Genomic DNA, 20,814 nt, shown 5'->3' with positions numbered 1-20,814 from the left:
GTGGGGCTGTCAGCCAGAGAGTCCCCGGGCCCCTCTCCCCACAGGGAACAAGCCCTCAGGGGGCTTGTCAGGGCCAGCACCTGTCTCCTCGCATCTCCAGCATGGTCCTGACTGCCTCCCCAGGGTCCCTGTTAGCCATCAGGAGGAGCAGCGACTCCACGCTCTGCCGGGCTGGTGCCGTGCTGATGCCTGTCAGGTTTCTGTGGATGCAGCTCAGGATCTTTGGCACCTGGAGGGGACGCAGGTGAGGATGGTGCTGCCACTGGGGTGCAGCCATTTCCTCAGCTGCCCTTCCCATCCCTCTCTGCTGCCTTCAGGTGCCTTCTGGTGCCCGAGACAGCTGGGTTTGGGAGGGAGGGAGGGAGGGAGCAAGAAGGCCTGACAGGGCTCAAGGGCAGGGCAATCCAGCCAGCGGCCACTTACATCCGTCAGCCAGAAGTCAGGGTCTCCCGTAACCACATCCATCATGCTGCCGGCCAGCTCCCTGTCAAAGGTGCTGTAGTCTCTCATGGCCTCAATGATTGTGAGGACGATGTCTGCCCTCTCTTCGGGCTGGAGGTATTTTCCAAAGGCCTATGGGCGGGAGGCAGGGAGTGAAGACGTGCCACCTCCAGTCTGGGTGCCTTTGCTCACACGAGTGCCGTGCTGATGCCACGGAGAAGTGTTCCAGCAAGGGGGAAGCTCACTACCTTGGTAATGTGCCTGGCGTCGGGCGAAGAGCGCAAGGAGGTGATCTCAGCTTCCCAGTCCCCTTGGAGCTGTGCACAATCCTCTGGCAGTGTCGTGCCTAAAGAGCAGGGCAAAGGCAGAAGAGTCGGCAAGACACAGCAGCTTAGGCAACAAGCTTCCCAAATCCGGAAAAGAGCTTGGAACTAGGAATGGCTGAGGAGACAGGTTATGATCCACAGTCGCGGAGGAGGTGCTGGATAGCGGTGTAAACTGAAGGTTGACCTGCCTCCAGTGTACCTATGCGAAGGCTCCTGGCCTGGGAAACTCCAAGGACCTAGAGCTCTGCAGGCAGTCTCACAATTAAAGCATGGTTGGAATAATGGTGCCATGACAGGAGGGGCGGCTTGCGTGGCGGGCGCGTTGCGAGGCAGGGCTGTGAGCTCTTCAGGAGAGATGGGGAAGACGTGGATTGGGGCTGCCTCCTGGCTGAAGGAGCAGCTCAGCTCCACGGGACGATGAGCAGTGTGGGAGAGAGCGTGTGGGTCGGGAGCAGAGGAGAGGCAGTGCTGGTGACGTGGTGGTGCCTCCAGCAAGCGCAAGAGCAGTCCGTGGCAATGGCCAGGAAGAGAAGCAGATGTCTCGGGTGATGTCAGTGTGCGCAGGGATGCTGCTGCCACAGCTTCTCTTACATTGTTGCTGACGCTTGAACACGAGGAGGGAACAAAGAGCCTCCAAAGCGAGACGGCTGGTCTTTCCTTCCTGGCAGGAAAGTAGGAGGAGGTGTCCCAGCAGCTGTCCGAGGACTGGGATCTGGATGTCTCCGTAGAAGGCACCCCTGTCCTCATCTTGAGCAGCCTGGGCAAGGGAGGCAGAAGAGCAGAATTGCTGAGGTCAGAGCCCGGAAGCCAAGAGTGTGCTCAGAGCTGGGTGCAGGCGCGTCAGAGCTTTGCAGGGCCCCACGGGCCCCAGCTCCCAAAGCAGCTAGCTGGGCGGCAGCCCCACGCAGGGAGAGCTGCCGGGCCTGCGCTTGCACCACGCTCCTTGCCGTTCTCGTACGACACTGGCCCGGGAGCAGAGTTGGCTCCTGGCAGAGAGGGGGCTGGGGAGAGAAGCCCGTGGGGAAGGGAGGGAGCAAGACCCCCGCTTCAGCGCAGAGGAGGCGGAGCGCTGAAACCTGTGCCCAGGCTTGCCTTGCGGGCACCTGGGAGCTGCAGGCTGCACCGCTGTGCGGGCACGGAAGAGGGTCTGACTGGCAGGTGCCTGGTCCTTACCTCCAGTGAGGAACAGTTGGCCAGCAAATGGCCCAGCTTCCTAATCCTCTCCACGGCCCTCTCCCGCACCTCTGGTCTCTCGCAGTCCGTGAAGAACAGGAGCATCTGGGGCGAGAGGAGAGAAGCTGCTGGTGAGCCCTGGCAGCAGACACCCGCTCCAGCACAAGCAGCGCGGCTCAGCTCCTGAGCTGGACTCGCACAGTCCATGGCGGCTTCCTCTGCTCTCGAGCAAAGGTGCGGACCGTCCACTCAAGAGTGGCCAATCCCTTCCCTGCAGGGTGAGGAACAGCCCCGCTCTTTGCACGTGCCAGACCTGAAAGATACTCTGCAGCTCCTCGCTGACTCTGGAGGCGGGAGCGCTGAGCACCAATGCCTCCAGCATCTTGTCCATGGCACGCAGGTTCTGCAAGGAAGACAAAGAGCTGTGGCCATGATTGTGCTGTCCCTCCCACTGCCAGAGCCAAGGGAGGACTCCTGCGCTGACTCGCGGTGCCCGGGAGAGACCCCGGGACAGACAACCTGTTGCAGGCAGAGCAGCCTGCGCCACTGGACGTGGCCAGGCCCAGGGGAAGGGGACGAAGGGCTGAGGGTGGGAAAGCAAAGCCGAGAGGCTGGCCTGCCTTGGATCTCTGGTGATATGGCAGCACAGGGTGGCCAGGGAGCAGCCCCGAGGGACTGGGGGCTCCTGGAGCTCACTCAGCACTTGCCTTGAAGTAGAGGCGTGTTTCCAGGCTGTGCATTTCCTCTGCTGGAGGAAGCCAGAAGACAGTGGAGAAGCAGGCTTGTAGGAGGCCTATCTCTTTGCCGTCCAGCACCGACTCCACTGAGCTGCAAAGAGGGAGAGGGGCCAGTGGGACACTGGTGCTGGGAGCGGAGCCTGGAGGCCTCGTGCAGGTGAACACGGAGCTGTGGGACAGGGTCCCCAGGAGGGATGGGCAGGTACCTCAATGCGGCGATGGCACGCATGGCTTTCTGCCGCACCGCCGTTTGCATTTTGTCCCTGGGCTCCTCTGTCAGCAGCACCTGCAGAGCACAAGTGGGATGGGCCCTGGCAGCTGGCAGCACCCAGTGCCAGCAGACCCTCGCCCTGCGCAGGCGCTGTCCCCACAGGGTGCCCGTGCCGGCAAAGCCCTTCTGCAGAGCCGTGGGGTTTCCCCTTACCCAGATGTTCTCTGCCAGCTGGTACGTGTGGCAGAAGAAATCCAGGCCCTGGAACAAGTCGTGCCGCTTGGCGGTTCTGCACAGAACGCAGATGCAGTTCAGGAACACCATCTGCTGGCCCTCCTCCTGGCAGCCGGGGGACAGAGAGAGAAACGGGGAGCGTGAGGCAGGGGACAGGCGGCCAGCGGGACCGGAGCACCGGGGGCGCAGTGCCGTGTGGGAGAGCTGGGAGAAGCAGCTCTGCCCAGCCAGCACAGCTCCAGCAGCCCGGCAGCAGAGCCCCTGTCAGCAGAGGCTGGCAGAGCCGCAGGTGAAATGGGCACGGTTACCTGCTGGGGGCTGGTGACAAAGGCGTGGATGAAGTCCACAGTTTCCTGTTGCACTGCGTAGACAGGCAACCAGCTGTCATCTAAGGAAGGAGGAGAGCAGGGAGGGTGTGGAGAAGGGCCGGTGGCAGGAGAGAGCAGAGGAAGGAAATCTGCCCTGTGTGCAGCCGCCTGCCCACTCCCCTGGCCCAGTGTTCCCGTGCGTGCCAGGGCTGGAGGGTGCCCGGCAGCCGGGCTGCCATGCTGGAGCACAGCGTGGCGGGGAAAGCCCCCAGTGCCATCGGCTGAGGACATCCCTTGCAGGTGGGCAGGAAAGGTCCCCGTCCCACAGCATGGCTGCCTCCTGCCAGCCCAGCTGCCTCCGGCTGCCTGTGCCCGGAGCAGGAGCTGGGTCCCCTCTGCTCTCTCTCTCTTTGGGAGAGGCTGTGCTGGGGCCAGCTGCCAGCCCTGAGCATCCCTGTCATTCACGCAGAATCATGCCCCCCGCCCGCGGGATCCCCGCTGCCCATGTGCGTGGATACGTGATGGTGGCGTCGAGCAGGGTGCGCTCGCTGGCCCCAGCCCTGCCCCGACCAAGAGGGGCCCCTCACTCACCGATCTCCAGTGGCTCAACCATGGACGCCTCGTCAGGCTGCCCCAGGGAGCCGCACTCTTGGGAAGTCCAGTCTTCCTGCCAGGACTCCGTGGGGCAGCTGGGAATGCTCTCTGCCATCCTGCGGGATGGAGGAAAGGGCTAGGAGGGGGGTTGTGGGGGAAGGATTGGCGAGAGGCCTCAGCTGCGCTTGCGGGCTCCTCGCTAGCTCCACGGGCTCCTGGCCTGTCCTGTCGCTGTCCTGCCGGACACTGAGGGCTGGGGGCACAGCCGCGCTGACCGTATGCAGTGGGGTGGGGTGTCAGAATGGGGAGGTCACAAAGGGTCTCACTGTGACACGCTGCCCGGGCCGGGAGGGGCAGTGTTCTATGGGGTGCAGTGGGCCGGCTCAGCCCTCGGGCACCTGGGTGCTCTCAGGGTGCCCCCAGTCCACCGTTTTCCCTCACATCCCCTAGGACCTCCCTGTTGCCCTCCGCGGCGTCCCAGAGCCCCATGTTCAGACATGAACAGGGGCGGCGTGCCCCCACAACATCCCTTTGCTTTTGGCGCACTGCAGAGCCCTGCCTCTCCCCCTCGACGACATTAAAGCTGGAAGATTCACTGCAGCCTGGTTTTTGTCGCTTCACTCTTCTCTCCCCCTCGCCAAAGAGGAAGAGCTCCTGCAGAAAAGGGGAAAAGGAAAATGAAACGTCTTCCACTGAGTTTGCCCTTTGAGGACTGGGAAGCTCCCAGACATGGTGATTCCGGTCTCACTGGCTTGCTTCTCCGTCTGGCTTGTGATCGTGATGGAGACCAGCCTCTTACAGTCAGAGCCTTTCCCTGGCTCTGAACATCTCTTCCAGCACGGGCCCACCCAGGACCCCTCCTGGGGCCTTCGTTGCAGCCCAGAGCCCTGGCGCTGCCCCGGGGGTGGCTGTGTGGTAGCGCCGGGGCGGAGGAGGCCTGGGCCGGTGTGGCAGGGTGGCTGCGGCCTCAGTGGGGGCTTTGGGCTGAAGGGGGGAGGACGGACCCAGCACGATACAGCTCTAAGGGCCGCACTGCTGGGCACGCTGGCAGCTGTAGCCTTGCATTCCAGCCCTTCCTGGCAGCCCCCTGGGTCGGAAGGGGAAGCTGGGAGCGGTCCTCTTCTGACAGAGCCCCGCTGTGCCGCCACGTTGGTCCACAGGCCGTGCCGCCATGTTGGTCCGCAGGCCGTGCCAGGCGCTGTCGTCCTGGTGCTGTTGCCTCGGCGTGCCTGTTCCACGGTGGCAGCCCAAGGAACCCCCACACAGCCCAAGGGAACCTGGAACAGCCCCTCTCTGCCCCTTCTCTGACTGCTCGAGCCGTGCCCTGCAGCCGCTGCCCAGCGTGACCACGCTCAGGCACCTTCAGGCCTCTGCTCTGCGCGAGCTGGCTGGGTGTGGGGGACGGGGCTGCCTGGTTGAGGACAAGTGGAGAGAACTGGGGACAGGATGGGAAAGAGGTGGATAAGGTCTGTCACCACACTCGGGAATCAAACTCCTTCACACCACTGTAGCAGTAAGAAACAGGCATTCTTTATTGCGGCGCCGGATGCGTGGGGGATCCTTCCACCTAGCGTGCACCTGTGTCTACAAATCCAAACGGAATATGTTCAGTAACTTCACACGGAATCAGCAGCAATTCCCAGAATATTGATACATAGTCATGAGTTTTGCTCCATCCTCCAGGCCTGCCTTTGTTCTACCATCCCTCTTAATCCCCCCACATATGCCTGGCTAACTTTTAACAGACAGAATAATAACTTTTCCTGACAATCCCAAAACTACGAGTTCTCCCTAAGGGTTAAGACATTACATAGCAAGTCCAGCCTATGTGACTGCAGTGACATAGGTAGCACAAACTGCCTAATATTTCTGTCATTTTCAAAAATCATGCTGTTCTCCAATTACATTGCTGAATCATCCTATGTCATGTAACATTTCCCTCCCTTTGAGACTTATTTACGCTCATTTTTAAGAATTCTCCTCTACTTAGAACTAATCTCTGTGATCGGTAAAACAAAAGGTATCATTAGCACTACTTCTAAAATGCCTTTAATAGATTGTGTGTTCTGATTTGATTTTGTATAATTTATTAACAATAAGAGAGTGTTAACTCTCAAGGTCCTGTTTCTTTAGAAATCCATTGTTTCTGTTCTGGAGACGGTGCTTCCTTGACTCTCGGATAATGAATCCAAGAATCAATACCTTCAAATTTAAGGTCTGTAGGTGTTCCTAGAAGCACCTGATATGGTTCTTTCCATTCTTGTAGAAGAGGTTCTGAGTCACAAGTTTTCAGGTACCCGTGATCTCCTGGTTGAAAGCGGTGAACTGGGGAATCTAAAGAAAGAGCCTGTGTGACGGTTACCTATCTTTTTAAAGCATTTGGAGTTCTTCTGAGGGATATCAACTACAATTTCATTTCATTATGCCCAGCCTGACGCTGTCTGCTCAGCACACTCAGGGCGCTACGCATCGGAAGGACACCGTGGGTTTGTGCTCTTCTTCCAGTTTTATTCAGAAGTTTGGTTTGCCTTCTGAGAAAGAGGCAGCGCTGCCCGGCTTAGCAGCGCCAGCAGCAGAGCACTTGCGGGGTGCGTCCTGATGTTTGCTGCACGCTTTGGGAGCTCAGGATGAGGATGGTCTGAGTTGCCAGGGAAAAGACGGAGATTTCACTGTCATTCTTCAAGGTGTGAAGGGCTGCGACAGAGAGAGACAGAGCTGAGATGAACCCCTGCGTCTGCAGAGACCCCCAGGCATCCCCTCCAGACCGTGCTCTCTACTCACCCCTGCAGATCTCCGACACCTTCTCCCGGCTTTGGTCCCTCAGGGTGCGAGCGGCAAGCCCTAGGCACAGAGCTTCGTCAGAGCTCCCGCTCCCCGGCGTGCTCCCCGCAGCACAGTCCCTAGCCCTGCCAGCTGGGCTGCACGGCCTCCTCCCCCTCGTCAGGGCTGACCCCAGGGAAGACCACTACCCAAGGGGGCCTGGAGCGAGCAAGGCGGCCACCAAGCCCACCTGCGTGGGCAGGGCTGGGAGAGGGAGGCCAAGGGGCTGCACGGGGCCGCCGGGGCTCTGGCAGACACAGGGCTGCTCCTTGCTGCCAGTGCAGCAGCAGGGACTGGGGCCAGGCTGCCAAAAGAGGCACCCGGGGGCAGTGGCTCACCCAAGAACCTGACGGCCGTCTCCCGCAAGCTGGCCTGAGTGTCCTTCAGGTACGGCAGGCTCTGACGACAGTAGTCTTCAGCCCTGCTCCTGTCCCGCGCCAGCTGCAGAGAGCGCAAGGGTACGGGCATGTCACGGCCCCTCCCCACTCGGCCACAGCAGTGCCTCCTCCCGCACCCCCAAGCATTGCTGAGACCCCTCCATCCCGCGTTTTGCAGGGAGGGGAGAGGAGCCCGGAGAAGAGCCCCTGGGGGCTCTGCTCTTCAGGACAGGGATCGAGGATGTGGCTGCAGGCTGTGGACTCCGGGCTGGAGCCAGGCAGGCGACGCACAGCTGCAGAGCCCGCAGCCCAGACGCGGGGGGCAGCCCTCGTCCGGCCTGGGCCCAGGGGCTTGGGGGTTGTGCTCACCAAGCACTCTCCAATCCTCCACGTCTGCTGGGTCTGCAGCAGCTGTCTGAGCTCCTGCCACTTGAGCAGCTCTGCTGCAGCAAGGAGGGCTTCCCTGGAGACCTGCAGAGCAGCAGAAGCTGCGAGATGGCACCACGGCCTGGGGAAGGAGACCTGCTGTCCCCCTCCCCTTGGCTTTGTTCCTGGGCTGATCCCGCCCTTAGGAAGCTGGGCCGTGCCCTGGCTCAAACACCTGGGGATCTCATCTCTGCGTAGCTTGGAAATCTGTACCTTGGCCACGCTCTGCACTTGGTCACGCATGTGAAAGAAGAGTGGGAGCAGGCCCATTCGTGCTGTCGTCTTCATCTGTCTCCTGTTCTTCCTCAGCACAATCTGCATGAGCTTTCCAAAGAGGCTGATGGAGAGCTCTCTCAGCGGCATGAACTCCTGGGAGGGAGAAGCACAGTAGCACTTCAGCAACACGAGCGCTCTGCCCACGGTGAGGAGAAGCGTTAGCATGGCTGATGTGAGGGGAGATGCTTTGGGCTCGGCTTCTGCACGCTGGAATTGTGCGCCAAACCTGCAGCTGCGGCTGAATGGCCCCTGGCCCGTGAAAGGCCTCTCAAGAGAGTTCCCTCAGGCAGCGGCTGTGCCTCCAAGTGCTCCCCCCAGCCACCCAGCGTTCCGCAGCAGCTGCACCAGCCATGCTAGGGAAGAGCTCCCCGCAGCCGGGCTCAGGAGGAGGTCCTGGGCAATACCTCCGCGGCATGCACCGCTGGCTCAGCCTCAGCCCCTTTGCCGCGGTGTCTGCGGACAACATGTGGTGTCCTGCCCGACAGCGCAGCTCGGTGAGCCCTGGGGGCTCTGGGGGCAGCTGTGAGGGAGAAGCTGGGCTGGGCTGCAGAACCCAGAAGCCATCCCACAAGAGCCGGGGGCAGAAAGGAGAAGGAGACCCTGCTTGGAGTGCTGCCCACAGGGCTGGGCTGCAGGGCAGCTGTCATTGCCCCGTGCCCCTCTCTGGGGCTCAGGCTCCCGCATCAGCCTTACGTGGTCAAAGAGGGGCAGGAGCTTCTCCGCCAGCTGCAAAGCGATGCGGCTGACCTCCTCCTTCTTCAGCTGACCCATCACATTTTGGAAGACCACCAGGGCCTTCCTCTTGATATCTTCATAGGCATCCTGCAGAACCTCCAGCATGTCTGGCAGGATGACCTGAATTCTTCTTGCCTGTGTGAAAAAGAGAGTCACCATTCCTGTGACAAGGTCCGTGCCTGGAAAGTTCCCCAGGCTGCCACCAGGCCCCACCGCGGCAGGGAGGGCCTTTGGAGCAGTCACCCCACCGCCTGACTGCCAGCCAAGGCCAACCACCGCCTCACCCCCTGCCCCAGCCCCCGGCTGCCAACATGGCTCCCCTTGATGACGCCCTGCTCACCATGTCAGCTCTCTCCGACAATGTGATGACGCCTGTGAGCACCAGTGAGATCATCTCCAGGCTGGAATGCCTCAGAAACCTCCAGGCTTTGTGCATTGTCTGCAAGTCCTGGCCTTCCAAGTCATCGGAGGCCAGCAGCTGAAAGAACCCCGGCAGAAAGTCAGCGGCCGGCAGAGCCGCTGAGGCTCCCCACAGCGTGCAGCTCCTGGTTCCCAGCGTCAGCTGAGGACAAAGGGCACCAAGGCTTTTTCTGGTAACTCACAGCCAAGCAAAGGAGGCAGGTTTGCTCTGAGGAAGTGTCAAAGAGGCTGTTCTGGGCGTGCTGGAGTTGGAGGAACAGCTCCTTCAAGATGTTATCCAGCGTCTGGGGTGTGGAGAACATGAGCTCCCACATGGCCCGGGCAGTGCTGCAAGCCAGAGCGCTCTGTCAGCCGGGCTGCCTCGGCCACAGCAGCACGGCCTGGGACAGCCGGGCGGGATGCAGACCCTGCCCCTGGGTTGGGACGCCCCAGGCAGCAGGAGAGGGCTGAGGTGGTGGTGTTCCCGGTGGGGCTGTCAGCCAGAGAGTCCCCGGGCCCCTCTGCCCACAGGGAACAAGCCCTCAGGGGGCTTGTCAGGGCCAGCACCTGTCTCCTCGCATCTCCAGCATGGTCCTGACTGCCTCCCCAGGGTCCCTGTTAGCCATCAGGAGGAGCAGCGACTCCACGCTCTGCCGGGCTGGTGCCGTGCTGATGCCTGTCAGGTTTCTGTGGATGCAGCTCAGGATCTTTGGCACCTGGAGGGGACGCAGGTGAGGATGGTGCTGCCACTGGGGTGCAGCCATTTCCTCAGCTGCCCTTCCCATCCCTCTCTGCTGCCTTCAGGTGCCTTCTGGTGCCCGAGACAGCTGGGTTTGGGAGGGAGGGAGGGAGGGAGCAAGAAGGCCTGACAGGGCTCAAGGGCAGGGCAATCCAGCCAGCGGCCACTTACATCCGTCAGCCAGAAGTCAGGGTCTCCCGTAACCACATCCATCATGCTGCCGGCCAGCTCCCTGTCAAAGGTGCTGTAGTCTCTCATGGCCTCAATGATTGTGAGGACGATGTCTGCCCTCTCTTCGGGCTGGAGGTATTTTCCAAAGGCCTATGGGCGGGAGGCAGGGAGTGAAGACGTGCCACCTCCAGTCTGGGTGCCTTTGCTCACACGAGTGCCGTGCTGATGCCACGGAGAAGTGTTCCAGCAAGGGGGAAGCTCACTACCTTGGTAATGTGCCTGGCGTCGGGCGAAGAGCGCAAGGAGGTGATCTCAGCTTCCCAGTCCCCTTGGAGCTGTGCACAATCCTCTGGCAGTGTCGTGCCTAAAGAGCAGGGCAAAGGCAGAAGAGTCGGCAAGACACAGCAGCTTAGGCAACAAGCTTCCCAAATCCGGAAAAGAGCTTGGAACTAGGAATGGCTGAGGAGACAGGTTATGATCCACAGTCGCGGAGGAGGTGCTGGATAGCGGTGTAAACTGAAGGTTGACCTGCCTCCAGTGTACCTATGCGAAGGCTCCTGGCCTGGGAAACTCCAAGGACCTAGAGCTCTGCAGGCAGTCTCACAATTAAAGCGTGGTTGGAATAATGGTGCCATGACAGGAGGGGCGGCTCGCGTGGCGGGCGCGTTGCGAGGCAGGGCTGTGAGCTCTTCAGGAGAGATGGGGAAGACGTGGATTGGGGCTGCCTCCTGGCTGAAGGAGCAGCTCAGCTCCACGGGACGATGAGCAGTGTGGGAGAGAGCGTGTGGGTCGGGAGCAGAGGAGAGGCAGTGCTGGTGACGTGGTGGTGCCTCCAGCAAGCGCAAGAGCAGTCCGTGGCAATGGCCAGGAAGAGAAGCAGACGTCTCGGGTGATGTCAGTGTGCGCAGGGATGCTGCTGCCACAGCTTCTCTTACATTGTTGCTGACGCTTGAACACGAGGAGGGAACAAAGAGCCTCCAAAGCGAGACGGCTGGTCTTTCCTTCCTGGCAGGAAAGTAGGAGGAGGTGTCCCAGCAGCTGTCCGAGGACTGGGATCTGGATGTCTCCGTAGAAGGCACCCCTGTCCTCATCTTGAGCAGCCTGGGCAAGGGAGGCAGAAGAGCAGAATTGCTGAGGTCAGAGCCCGGAAGCCAAGAGTGTGCTCAGAGCTGGGTGCAGGCGCGTCAGAGCTTTGCAGGGCCCCACGGGCCCCAGCTCCCAAAGCAGCTAGCTGGGCGGCAGCCCCACGCAGGGAGAGCTGCCGGGCCTGCGCTTGCACCACGCTCCTTGCCGTTCTCGTACGACACTGGCCCGGGAGCAGAGTTGGCTCCTGGCAGAGAGGGGGCTGGGGAGAGAAGCCCGTGGGGAAGGGAGGGAGCAAGACCCCCGCTTCAGCGCAGAGGAGGCGGAGCGCTGAAACCTGTGCCCAGGCTTGCCTTGCGGGCACCTGGGAGCTGCAGGCTGCACCGCTGTGCGGGCACGGAAGAGGGTCTGACTGGCAGGTGCCTGGTCCTTACCTCCAGTGAGGAACAGTTGGCCAGCAAATGGCCCAGCTTCCTAATCCTCTCCACGGCCCTCTCCCGCACCTCTGGTCTCTCGCAGTCCGTGAAGAACAGGAGCATCTGGGGCGAGAGGAGAGAAGCTGCTGGTGAGCCCTGGCAGCAGACACCCGCTCCAGCACAAGCAGCGCGGCTCAGCTCCTGAGCTGGACTCGCACAGTCCATGGCGGCTTCCTCTGCTCTCGAGCAAAGGTGCGGACCGTCCACTCAAGAGTGGCCAATCCCTTCCCTGCAGGGTGAGGAACAGCCCCGCTCTTTGCACGTGCCAGACCTGAAAGATACTCTGCAGCTCCTCGCTGACTCTGGAGGCGGGAGCGCTGAGCACCAATGCCTCCAGCATCTTGTCCATGGCACGCAGGTTCTGCAAGGAAGACAAAGAGCTGTGGCCATGATTGTGCTGTCCCTCCCACTGCCAGAGCCAAGGGAGGACTCCTGCGCTGACTCGCGGTGCCCGGGAGAGACCCCGGGACAGACAACCTGTTGCAGGCAGAGCAGCCTGCGCCACTGGACGTGGCCAGGCCCAGGGGAAGGGGACGAAGGGCTGAGGGTGGGAAAGCAAAGCCGAGAGGCTGGCCTGCCTTGGATCTCTGGTGATATGGCAGCACAGGGTGGCCAGGGAGCAGCCCCGAGGGACTGGGGGCTCCTGGAGCTCACTCAGCACTTGCCTTGAAGTAGAGGCGTGTTTCCAGGCTGTGCATTTCCTCTGCTGGAGGAAGCCAGAAGACAGTGGAGAAGCAGGCTTGTAGGAGGCCTATCTCTTTGCCGTCCAGCACCGACTCCACTGAGCTGCAAAGAGGGAGAGGGGCCAGTGGGACACTGGTGCTGGGAGCGGAGCCTGGAGGCCTCGTGCAGGTGAACACGGAGCTGTGGGACAGGGTCCCCAGGAGGGATGGGCAGGTACCTCAATGCGGCGATGGCACGCATGGCTTTCTGCCGCACCGCCGTTTGCATTTTGTCCCTGGGCTCCTCTGTCAGCAGCACCTGCAGAGCACAAGTGGGATGGGCCCTGGCAGCTGGCAGCACCCAGTGCCAGCAGACCCTCGCCCTGCGCAGGCGCTGTCCCCACAGGGTGCCTGTGCCGGCAAAGCCCTTCTGCAGAGCCGTGGGGTTTCCCCTTACCCAGATGTTCTCTGGCAGCTGGTATGTGTGGCAGAAGAAATCCAGGCCCTGGAACAGGTCGTGCCGCTTGGCGGTTCTGCACAGAACGCAGATGCAGTTCAGGAACACCATCTGCTGGCCCTCCTCCTGGCAGCCGGGGGACAGAGAGAGAAACGGGGAGCGTGAGGCGGGGGACAGGCGGCCAGCGGGACCAGAGCACCGGGGGCGCAGTGCCGTGTGGGAGAGCTGGGAGAAGCAGCTCTGCCCAGCCAGCACAGCTCCAGCAGCCCGGCAGCAGAGCCCCTGTCAGCAGAGGCTGGCAGAGCCGCAGGTGGAATGGGCCCGGTTACCTGCTGGGGGCTGGTGACAAAGGCGTGGATGAAGTCCACAGTTTCCTGTTGCACTGCGTAGACAGGCAACCAGCTGTCATCTAAGGAAGGAGGAGAGCAGGGAGGGTGTGGAGAAGGGCCGGTGGCAGGAGAGAGCAGAGGAAGGAAATCTGCCCTGTGTGCAGCCGCCTGCCCACTCCCCTGGCCCAGTGTTCCCGTGCGTGCCAGGGCTGGAGGGTGCCCGGCAGCCGGGCTGCCATGCTGGAGCACAGCGTGGCGGGGAAAGCCCCCAGTGCCATCGGCTGAGGACATCCCTTGCAGGTGGGCAGGAAAGGTCCCCGTCCCACAGCATGGCTGCCTCCTGCCAGCCCAGCTGCCTCCGGCTGCCTGTGCCCGGAGCAGGAGCTGGGTCCCCTCTGCTCTCTCTCTCTTTGGGAGAGGCTGTGCTGGGGCCAGCTGCCAGCCCTGAGCATCCCTGTCATTCACGCAGAATCATGCCCCCCGCCCGCGGGATCCCCGCTGCCCATGTGCGTGAATACGTGATGGTGGCGTCGAGCAGGGTGCGCTCGCTGGCCCCAGCCCTGCCCCGACCAAGAGGGGCCCCTCACTCACCGATCTCCAGTGGCTCAACCATGGACGCCTCGTCAGGCTGCCCCAGGGAGCCGCACTCTTGGGAAGTCCAGTCTTCCTGCCAGGACTCCGTGGGGCAGCTGGGAATGCTCTCTGCCATCCTGCGGGACGGAGGAAAGGGCTAGGAGGGGGGTTGTGGGGGAAGGATTGGCGAGAGGCCTCAGCTGCGCTTGCGGGCTCCTCGCTAGCTCCACGGGCTCCTGGCCTGTCCTGTCGCTGTCCTGCCGGACACTGAGGGCTGGGGGCACAGCCGCGCTGACCGTATGCAGTGGGGTGGGGTGTCAGAATGGGGAGGTCACAAAGGGTCTCACTGTGACACGCTGCCCGGGCCGGGAGGGGCAGTGTTCTATGGGGTGCAGTGGGCCGGCTCAGCCCTCGGGCACCTGGGTGCTCTCAGGGTGCCCCCAGTCCACCGTTTTCCCTCACATCCCCTAGGACCTCCCTGTTGCCCTCCGCGGCGTCCCAGAGCCCCATGTTCAGACATGAACAGGGGCGGCGTGCCCCCACAACATCCCTTTGCTTTTGGCGCACTGCAGAGCCCTGCCTCTCCCCCTCGACGACATTAAAGCTGGAAGATTCACTGCAGCCTGGTTTTTGTCGCTTCACTCTTCTCTCCCCCTCGCCAAAGAGGAAGAGCTCCTGCAGAAAAGGGGAAAAGGAAAATGAAACGTCTTCCACTGAGTTTGCCCTTTGAGGACTGGGAAGCTCCCAGACATGGTGATTCCGGTCTCACTGGCTTGCTTCTCCGTCTGGCTTGTGATCGTGATGGAGACCAGCCTCTTACAGTCAGAGCCTTTCCCTGGCTCTGAACATCTCTTCCAGCACGGGCCCACCCAGGACCCCTCCTGGGGCCTTCGTTGCAGCCCAGAGCCCTGGCGCTGCCCCGGGGGTGGCTGTGTGGTAGCGCCGGGGCGGAGGAGGCCTGGGCCGGTGTGGCAGGGTGGCTGCGGCCTCAGTGGGGGCTTTGGGCTGAAGCGGGGAGGACGGACCCAGCAGGATACAGCTCTAAGGGCCGCACTGCTGGGCACGCTGGCAGCTGTAGCCTTGCATTCCAGCCCTTCCTGGCAGCCCCCTGGGTCGGAAGGGGAAGCTGGGAGCGGTCCTCTTCTGACAGAGCCCCGCTGTGCCGCCACGTTGGTCCACAGGCCGTGCCGCCATGTTGGTCCGCAGGCCGTGCCAGGCGCTGTCGTCCTGGTGCTGTTGCCTCGGCGTGCCTGTTCCACGGTGGCAGCCCAAGGAACCCCCACACAGCCCAAGGGAACCTGGAACAGCCCCTCTCTGCCCCTTCTCTGACTGCTCGAGCCGTGCCCTGCAGCCGCTGCCCAGCGTGACCACGCTCAGGCACCTTCAGGCCTCTGCTCTGCGCGAGCTGGCTGGGTGTGGGGGCCGGGGCTGCCTGGTTGAGGACAAGTGGAGAGAACTGGGGAGACAGGATGGGAAAGAGGTGGATAAGGTCTGTCACCACACTCGGGAATCAAACTCCTTCACACCACTGTAGCAGTAAGAAACAGGCATTCTTTATTGCGGCGCCGGATGCGTGGGGGATCCTTCCACCTAGCGTGCACCTGTGTCTACAAATCCAAACGGAATATGTTCAGTAACTTCACACGGAATCAGCAGCAATTCCCAGAATATTGATACATAGTCATGAGTTTTGCTCCATCCTCCAGGCCTGCCTTTGTTCTACCATCCCTCTTAATCCCCCCACATATGCCTGGCTAACTTTTAACAGACAGAATAATAACTTTTCCTGACAATCCCAAAACTACGAGTTCTCCCTAAGGGTTAAGACATTACATAGCAAGTCCAGCCTATGTGACTGCAGTGACATAGGTAGCACAAACTGCCTAATATTTCTGTCATTTTCAAAAATCATGCTGTTCTCCAATTACATTGCTGAATCATCCTATGTCATGTAACATTTCCCTCCCTTTGAGACTTATTTACGCTCATTTTTAAGAATTCTCCTCTACTTAGAACTAATCTCTGTGATCGGTAAAACAAAAGGTATCATTAGCACTACTTCTAAAATGCCTTTAATAGATTGTGTGTTCTGATTTGATTTTGTATAATTTATTAACAATAAGAGAGTGTTAACTCTCAAGGTCCTGTTTCTTTAGAAATCCATTGTTTCTGTTCTGGAGACGGTGCTTCCTTGACTCTCGGATAATGAATCCAAGAATCAATACCTTCAAATTTAAGGTCTGTAGGTGTTCCTAGAAGCACCTGATATGGTTCTTTCCATTCTTGTAGAAGAGGTTCTGAGTCACAAGTTTTCAGGTACACGTGATCTCCTGGTTGAAAGCGGTGAACTGGGGAATCTAAAGAAAGAGCCTGTGTGACGGTTACCTATCTTTTTAAAGCATTTGGAGTTCTTCTGAGGGATATCAACTACAATTTCATTTCATTATGCCCAGCCTGACGCTGTCTGCTCAGCACACTCAGGGCGCTACGCATCGGAAGGACACCGTGGGTTTGTGCTCTTCTTCCAGTTTTATTCAGAAGTTTGGTTTGCCTTCTGAGAAAGAGGCAGCGCTGCCCGGCTTAGCAGTGCCAGCAGCAGAGCACTTGCGGGGCGCGTCCTGATGTTTGCTGCACGCTTTGGGAGCTCAGGATGAGGATGGTCTGAGTTGCCAGGGAAAAGACGGAGATTTCACTGTCATTCTTCAAGGTGTGAAGGGCTGCGACAGAGAGACACAGAGCTGAGATGAACCCCTGCGTCTGCAGAGACCCCCAGGCATCCCCTCCAGACCGTGCTCTCTACTCACCCCTGCAGATCTCCGACACCTTCTCCCGGCTTTGGTCCCTCAGGGTGCGAGCGGCAAGCCCTAGGCACAGAGCTTCGTCAGAGCTCCCGCTCCCCAGCGTGCTCCCCGCAGCACAGTCCCCAGCCCTGCCAGCTGGGCTGCACGGCCTCCTCCCCCTCGTCAGGGCTGACCCCAGGGAAGACCACTACCCAAGGGGGCCTGGAGCGAGCAAGGCGGCCACCAAGCCCACCTGCGTGGGCAGGGCTGGGAGAGGGAGGCCAAGGGGCTGCACGGGGCCGCCGGGGCTCTGGCAGACACAGGGCTGCTCCTTGCTGCCAGTGCAGCAGCAGGGACTGGGGCCAGGCTGCCAAAAGAGGCACCCGGGGGCAGTGGCTCACCCAAGAACCTGACGGCCGTCTCCCGCAAGCTGGCCTGAGTGTCCTTCAGGTACGGCAGGCTCTGACGACAGTAGTCTTCAGCCCTGCTCCTGTCCCGCGCCAGCTGCAGAGAGCGCAAGGGTATGGGCATGTCACGGCCCCTCCCCACTCGGCCACAGCAGTGCCTCCTCCCGCACCCCCAAGCATTGCTGAGACCCCTCCATCCCGCGTTTTGCAGGGAGGGGAGAGGAGCCCGGAGAAGAGCCCCTGGGGGCTCTGCTCTTCAGGACAGGGATCGAGGATGTGGCTGCAGGCTGTGGACTCCGGGCTGGAGCCAGGCAGGCGACGCACAGCTGCAGAGCCCGCAGCCCAGACGCGGGGGGCAGCCCTCGTCCGGCCTGGGCCCAGGGGCTTGGGGGTTGTGCTCACCAAGCACTCTCCAATCCTCCACGTCTGCTGGGTCTGCAGCAGCTGTCTGAGCTCCTGCCACTTGAGCAGCTCTGCTGCAGCAAGGAGGGCTTCCCTGGAGACCTGCAGAGCAGCAGAAGCTGCGAGATGGCACCATGGCCTGGCGAAGGAGACCTGCTGTCCCCCTCCCCTTGGCTTTGTTCCTGGGCTGATCCCGCCCTTAGGAAGCTGGGCCGTGCCCTGGCTCAAACACCTGGGGATCTCATCTCTGCGTAGCTTGGAAATCTGTACCTTGGCCACGCTCTGCACTTGGTCACGCATGTGAAAGAAGAGTGGGAGCAGGCCCATTCGTGCTGTCGTCTTCATCTGTCTCCTGTTCTTCCTCAGCACAATCTGCATGAGCTTTCCAAAGAGGCTGATGGAGAGCTCTCTCAGCGGCATGAACTCCTGGGAGGGAGAAGCACAGTAGCACTTCAGCAACACGAGCGCTCTGCCCACGGTGAGGAGAAGCGTTAGCATGGCTGATGTGAGGGGAGATGCTTTGGGCTCGGCTTCTGCACGCTGGAATTGTGCGCCAAACCTGCAGCTGCGGCTGAATGGCCCCTGGCCCGTGAAAGGCCTCTCAAGAGAGTTCCCTCAGGCAGCGGCTGTGCCTCCAAGTGCTCCCCCCAGCCACCCAGCGTTCCCCAGCAGCTGCACCAGCCATGCTAGGGAAGAGCTCCCCGCAGCCGGGCTCAGGAGGAGGTCCTGGGCAATACCTCCGCGGCATGCACCGCTGGCTCAGCCTCAGCCCCTTTGCCGCGGTGTCTGCGGACAACATGTGGTGTCCTGCCTGACAGCGCAGCTCGGTGAGCCCTGGGGGCTCTGGGGGCAGCTGTGAGGGAGAAGGTGGGCTGGGCTGCAGAACCCAGAAGCCATCCCACAAGAGCCGGGGGCAGAAAGGAGAAGGAGACCCTGCTTGGAGTGCTGCCCACAGGGCTGGGCTGCAGGGCAGCTGTCATTGCCCCGTGCCCCTCTCTGGGGCTCAGGCTCCCGCATCAGCCTTACGTGGTCAAAGAGGGGCAGGAGCTTCTCCGCCAGCTGCAAAGCGATGCGGCTGGCCTCCTCCTTCTTCAGCTGACCCATCACATTTTGGAAGACCACCAGGGCCTTCCTCTTGATATCTTCATAGGCATCCTGCAGAACCTCCAGCATGTCTGGCAGGATGACCTGAATTCTTCTTGCCTGTGTGAAAAAGAGAGTCACCATTCCTGTGACAAGGTCCGTGCCTGGAAAGTTCCCCAGGCTGCCACCAGGCCCCACCGCGGCAGGGAGGGCCTTTGGAGCAGTCACCCCACCGCCTGACTGCCAGCCAAGGCCAACCACCGCCTCACCCCCTGCCCCAGCCCCCGGCTGCCAACATGGCTCCCCTTGATGACGCCCTGCTCACCATGTCAGCTCTCTCCGACAATGTGATGACGCCTGTGAGCACCAGTGAGATCATCTCCAGGCTGGAATGCCTCAGAAACCTCCAGGCTTTGTGCATTGTCTGCAAGTCCTGGCCTTCCAAGTCATCGGAGGCCAGCAGCTGAAAGAACCCCAGCAGAAAGTCAGCGGCCGGCAGAGCCGCTGAGGCTCCCCACAGCGTGCAGCTCCTGGTTCCCAGCGTCAGCTGAGGACAAAGGGCACCAAGGCTTTTTCTGGTAACTCACAGCCAAGCAAAGGAGGCAGGTTTGCTCTGAGGAAGTGTCAAAGAGGCTGTTCTGGGCGTGCTGGAGTTGGAGGAACAGCTCCTTCAAGATGTTATCCAGCGTCTGGGGTGTGGAGAACATGAGCTCCCACATGGCCCGGGCAGTGCTGCAAGCCAGAGCGCTCTGTCAGCCGGGCTGCCTCGGCCACAGCAGCACGGCCTGGGACAGCCGGGCGGGATGCAGACCCTGCCCCTGGGTTGGGACGCCCCAGGCAGCAGGAGAGGGCTGAGGTGGTGGTGTTCCCGGTGGGGCTGTCAGCCAGAGAGTCCCCGGGCCCCTCTGCCCACAGGGAACAAGCCCTCAGGGGGCTTGTCAGGGCCAGCACCTGTCTCCTCGCATCTCCAGCATGGTCCTGACTGCCTCCCCAGGGTCCCTGTTAGCCATCAGGAGGAGCAGCGACTCCACGCTCTGCCGGGCTGGTGCCGTGCTGATGCCTGTCAGGTTTCTGTGGATGCAGCTCAGGATCTTTGGCACCTGGAGGGGACGCAGGTGAGGATGGTGCTGCCACTGGGGTGCAGCCATTTCCTCAGCTGCCCTTCCCATCCCTCTCTGCTGCCTTCAGGTGCCTTCTGGTGCCCGAGACAGCTGGGTTTGGGAGGGAGGGAGGGAGGGAGCAAGAAGGCCTGACAGGGCTCAAGGGCAGGGCAATCCAGCCAGCGGCCACTTACATCCGTCAGCCAGAAGTCAGGGTCTCCCGTAACCACATCCATCATGCTGCCGGCCAGCTCCCTGTCAAAGGTGCTGTAGTCTCTCATGGCCTCAATGATTGTGAGGACGATGTCTGCCCTCTCTTCGGGCTGGAGGTATTTTCCAAAGGCCTATGGGCGGGAGGCAGGGAGTGAAGACGTGCCACCTCCAGTCTGGGTGCCTTTGCTCATACGAGTGCCGTGCTGATGCCACGGAGAAGTGTTCCAGCAAGGGGGAAGCTCACTACCTTGGTAATGTGCCTGGCGTCGGGCGAAGAGCGCAAGGAGGTGATCTCAGCTTCCCAGTCCCCTTGGAGCTGTGCACAATCCTCTGGCAGTGTCGTGCCTAAAGAGCAGGGCAAAGGCAGAAGAGTCGGCAAGACACAGCAGCTTAGGCAACAAGCTTCCCAAATCCGGAAAAGAGCTTGGAACTAGGAATGGCTGAGGAGACAGGTTATGATCCACAGTCGCGGAGGAGGTGCTGGATAGCGGTGTAAACTGAAGGTTGACCTGCCTCCAGTGTACCTATGCGAAGGCTCCTGGCCTGGGAAACTCCAAGGACCTAGAGCTCTGCAGGCAGTCTCACAATTAAAGCATGGTTGGAATAATGGTGCCATGACAGGAGGGGCGGCTCGCGTGGCGGGCGCGTTGCGAGGCAGGGCTGTGAGCTCTTCAGGAGAGATGGGGAAGACGTGGATTGGGGCTGCCTCCTGGCTGAAGGAGCAGCTCAGCTCCACGGGACGATGAGCAGTGTGGGAGAGAGCGTGTGGGTCGGGAGCAGAGGAGAGGCAGTGCTGGTGACGTGGTGGTGCCTCCAGCAAGCGCAAGAGCAGTCCGTGGCAATGGCCAGGAAGAGAAGCAGACGTCTCGGGTGATGTCAGTGTGCGCAGGGATGCTGCTGCCACAGCTTCTCTTACATTGTTGCTGACGCTTGAACACGAGGAGGGAACAAAGAGCCTCCAAAGCGAGACGGCTGGTCTTTCCTTCCTGGCAGGAAAGTAGGAGGAGGTGTCCCAGCAGCTGTCCGAGGACTGGGATCTGGATGTCTCCGTAGAAGGCACCCCTGTCCTCATCTTGAGCAGCCTGGGCAAGGGAGGCAGAAGAGCAGAATTGCTGAGGTCAGAGCCCGGAAGCCAAGAGTGTGCTCAGAGCTGGGTGCAGGCGCGTCAGAGCTTTGCAGGGCCCCACGGGCCCCAGCTCCCAAAGCAGCTAGCTGGGCGGCAGCCCCACGCAGGGAGAGCTGCCGGGCCTGCGCTTGCACCACGCTCCTTGCCGTTCTCGTA

The 20,814-nt window shown here is 61.0% G+C and overlaps 3 protein-coding genes across 3 annotated transcripts; all 3 read right to left on the bottom strand.

Annotated features, from left to right (window-relative positions):
* Window positions 1–629: 629 nt before the first annotated feature.
* Window positions 630–4,139, bottom strand: LOC147601406 (maestro heat-like repeat-containing protein family member 7). The gene is made up of 9 exons (XM_086744633.1): window positions 4,022–4,139; window positions 3,431–3,510; window positions 3,102–3,227; window positions 2,884–2,963; window positions 2,648–2,768; window positions 2,254–2,343; window positions 1,941–2,045; window positions 1,359–1,524; window positions 630–787 (listed from the first exon to the last, which is right to left on the bottom strand). The coding sequence occupies exons 1-9, from the start codon at window positions 4,137–4,139 to the stop codon at window positions 630–632; spliced, it is 1,044 nt and encodes a 347-aa protein (XP_086600759.1).
* A 2,442-nt stretch (window positions 4,140–6,581) lies between these two features.
* LOC147601405 (uncharacterized) lies at window positions 6,582–10,054 on the bottom strand. The gene is made up of 9 exons (XM_086744632.1): window positions 9,968–10,054; window positions 9,625–9,773; window positions 9,261–9,405; window positions 8,999–9,136; window positions 8,617–8,793; window positions 7,861–8,016; window positions 7,591–7,692; window positions 6,994–7,285; window positions 6,582–6,718 (listed from the first exon to the last, which is right to left on the bottom strand). Exons 1-9 carry the CDS (start codon window positions 10,052–10,054, stop codon window positions 6,582–6,584), a joined length of 1,383 nt encoding a protein of 460 aa, XP_086600758.1.
* Window positions 10,055–13,976: 3,922 nt separating this feature from the next.
* LOC147601404 (uncharacterized) lies at window positions 13,977–19,618 on the bottom strand. The gene is made up of 11 exons (XM_086744631.1): window positions 19,514–19,618; window positions 19,171–19,319; window positions 18,807–18,951; window positions 18,545–18,682; window positions 18,163–18,339; window positions 17,407–17,562; window positions 17,137–17,238; window positions 16,540–16,831; window positions 16,152–16,264; window positions 14,878–15,003; window positions 13,977–14,222 (listed from the first exon to the last, which is right to left on the bottom strand). The coding sequence occupies exons 1-11, from the start codon at window positions 19,598–19,600 to the stop codon at window positions 13,977–13,979; spliced, it is 1,731 nt and encodes a 576-aa protein (XP_086600757.1). The 5' UTR covers window positions 19,601–19,618.
* Window positions 19,619–20,814: the final 1,196 nt, after the last annotated feature.

This window comes from Chlamydotis macqueenii, chromosome 3 (genome assembly GCF_036417535.1).
Source record: "Chlamydotis macqueenii isolate bChlMac1 chromosome 3, bChlMac1.mat, whole genome shotgun sequence".
Lineage (NCBI taxonomy): Eukaryota > Metazoa > Chordata > Aves > Otidiformes > Otididae > Chlamydotis > Chlamydotis macqueenii.
This window is presented reverse-complemented; position numbering and strand designations above follow the sequence as displayed.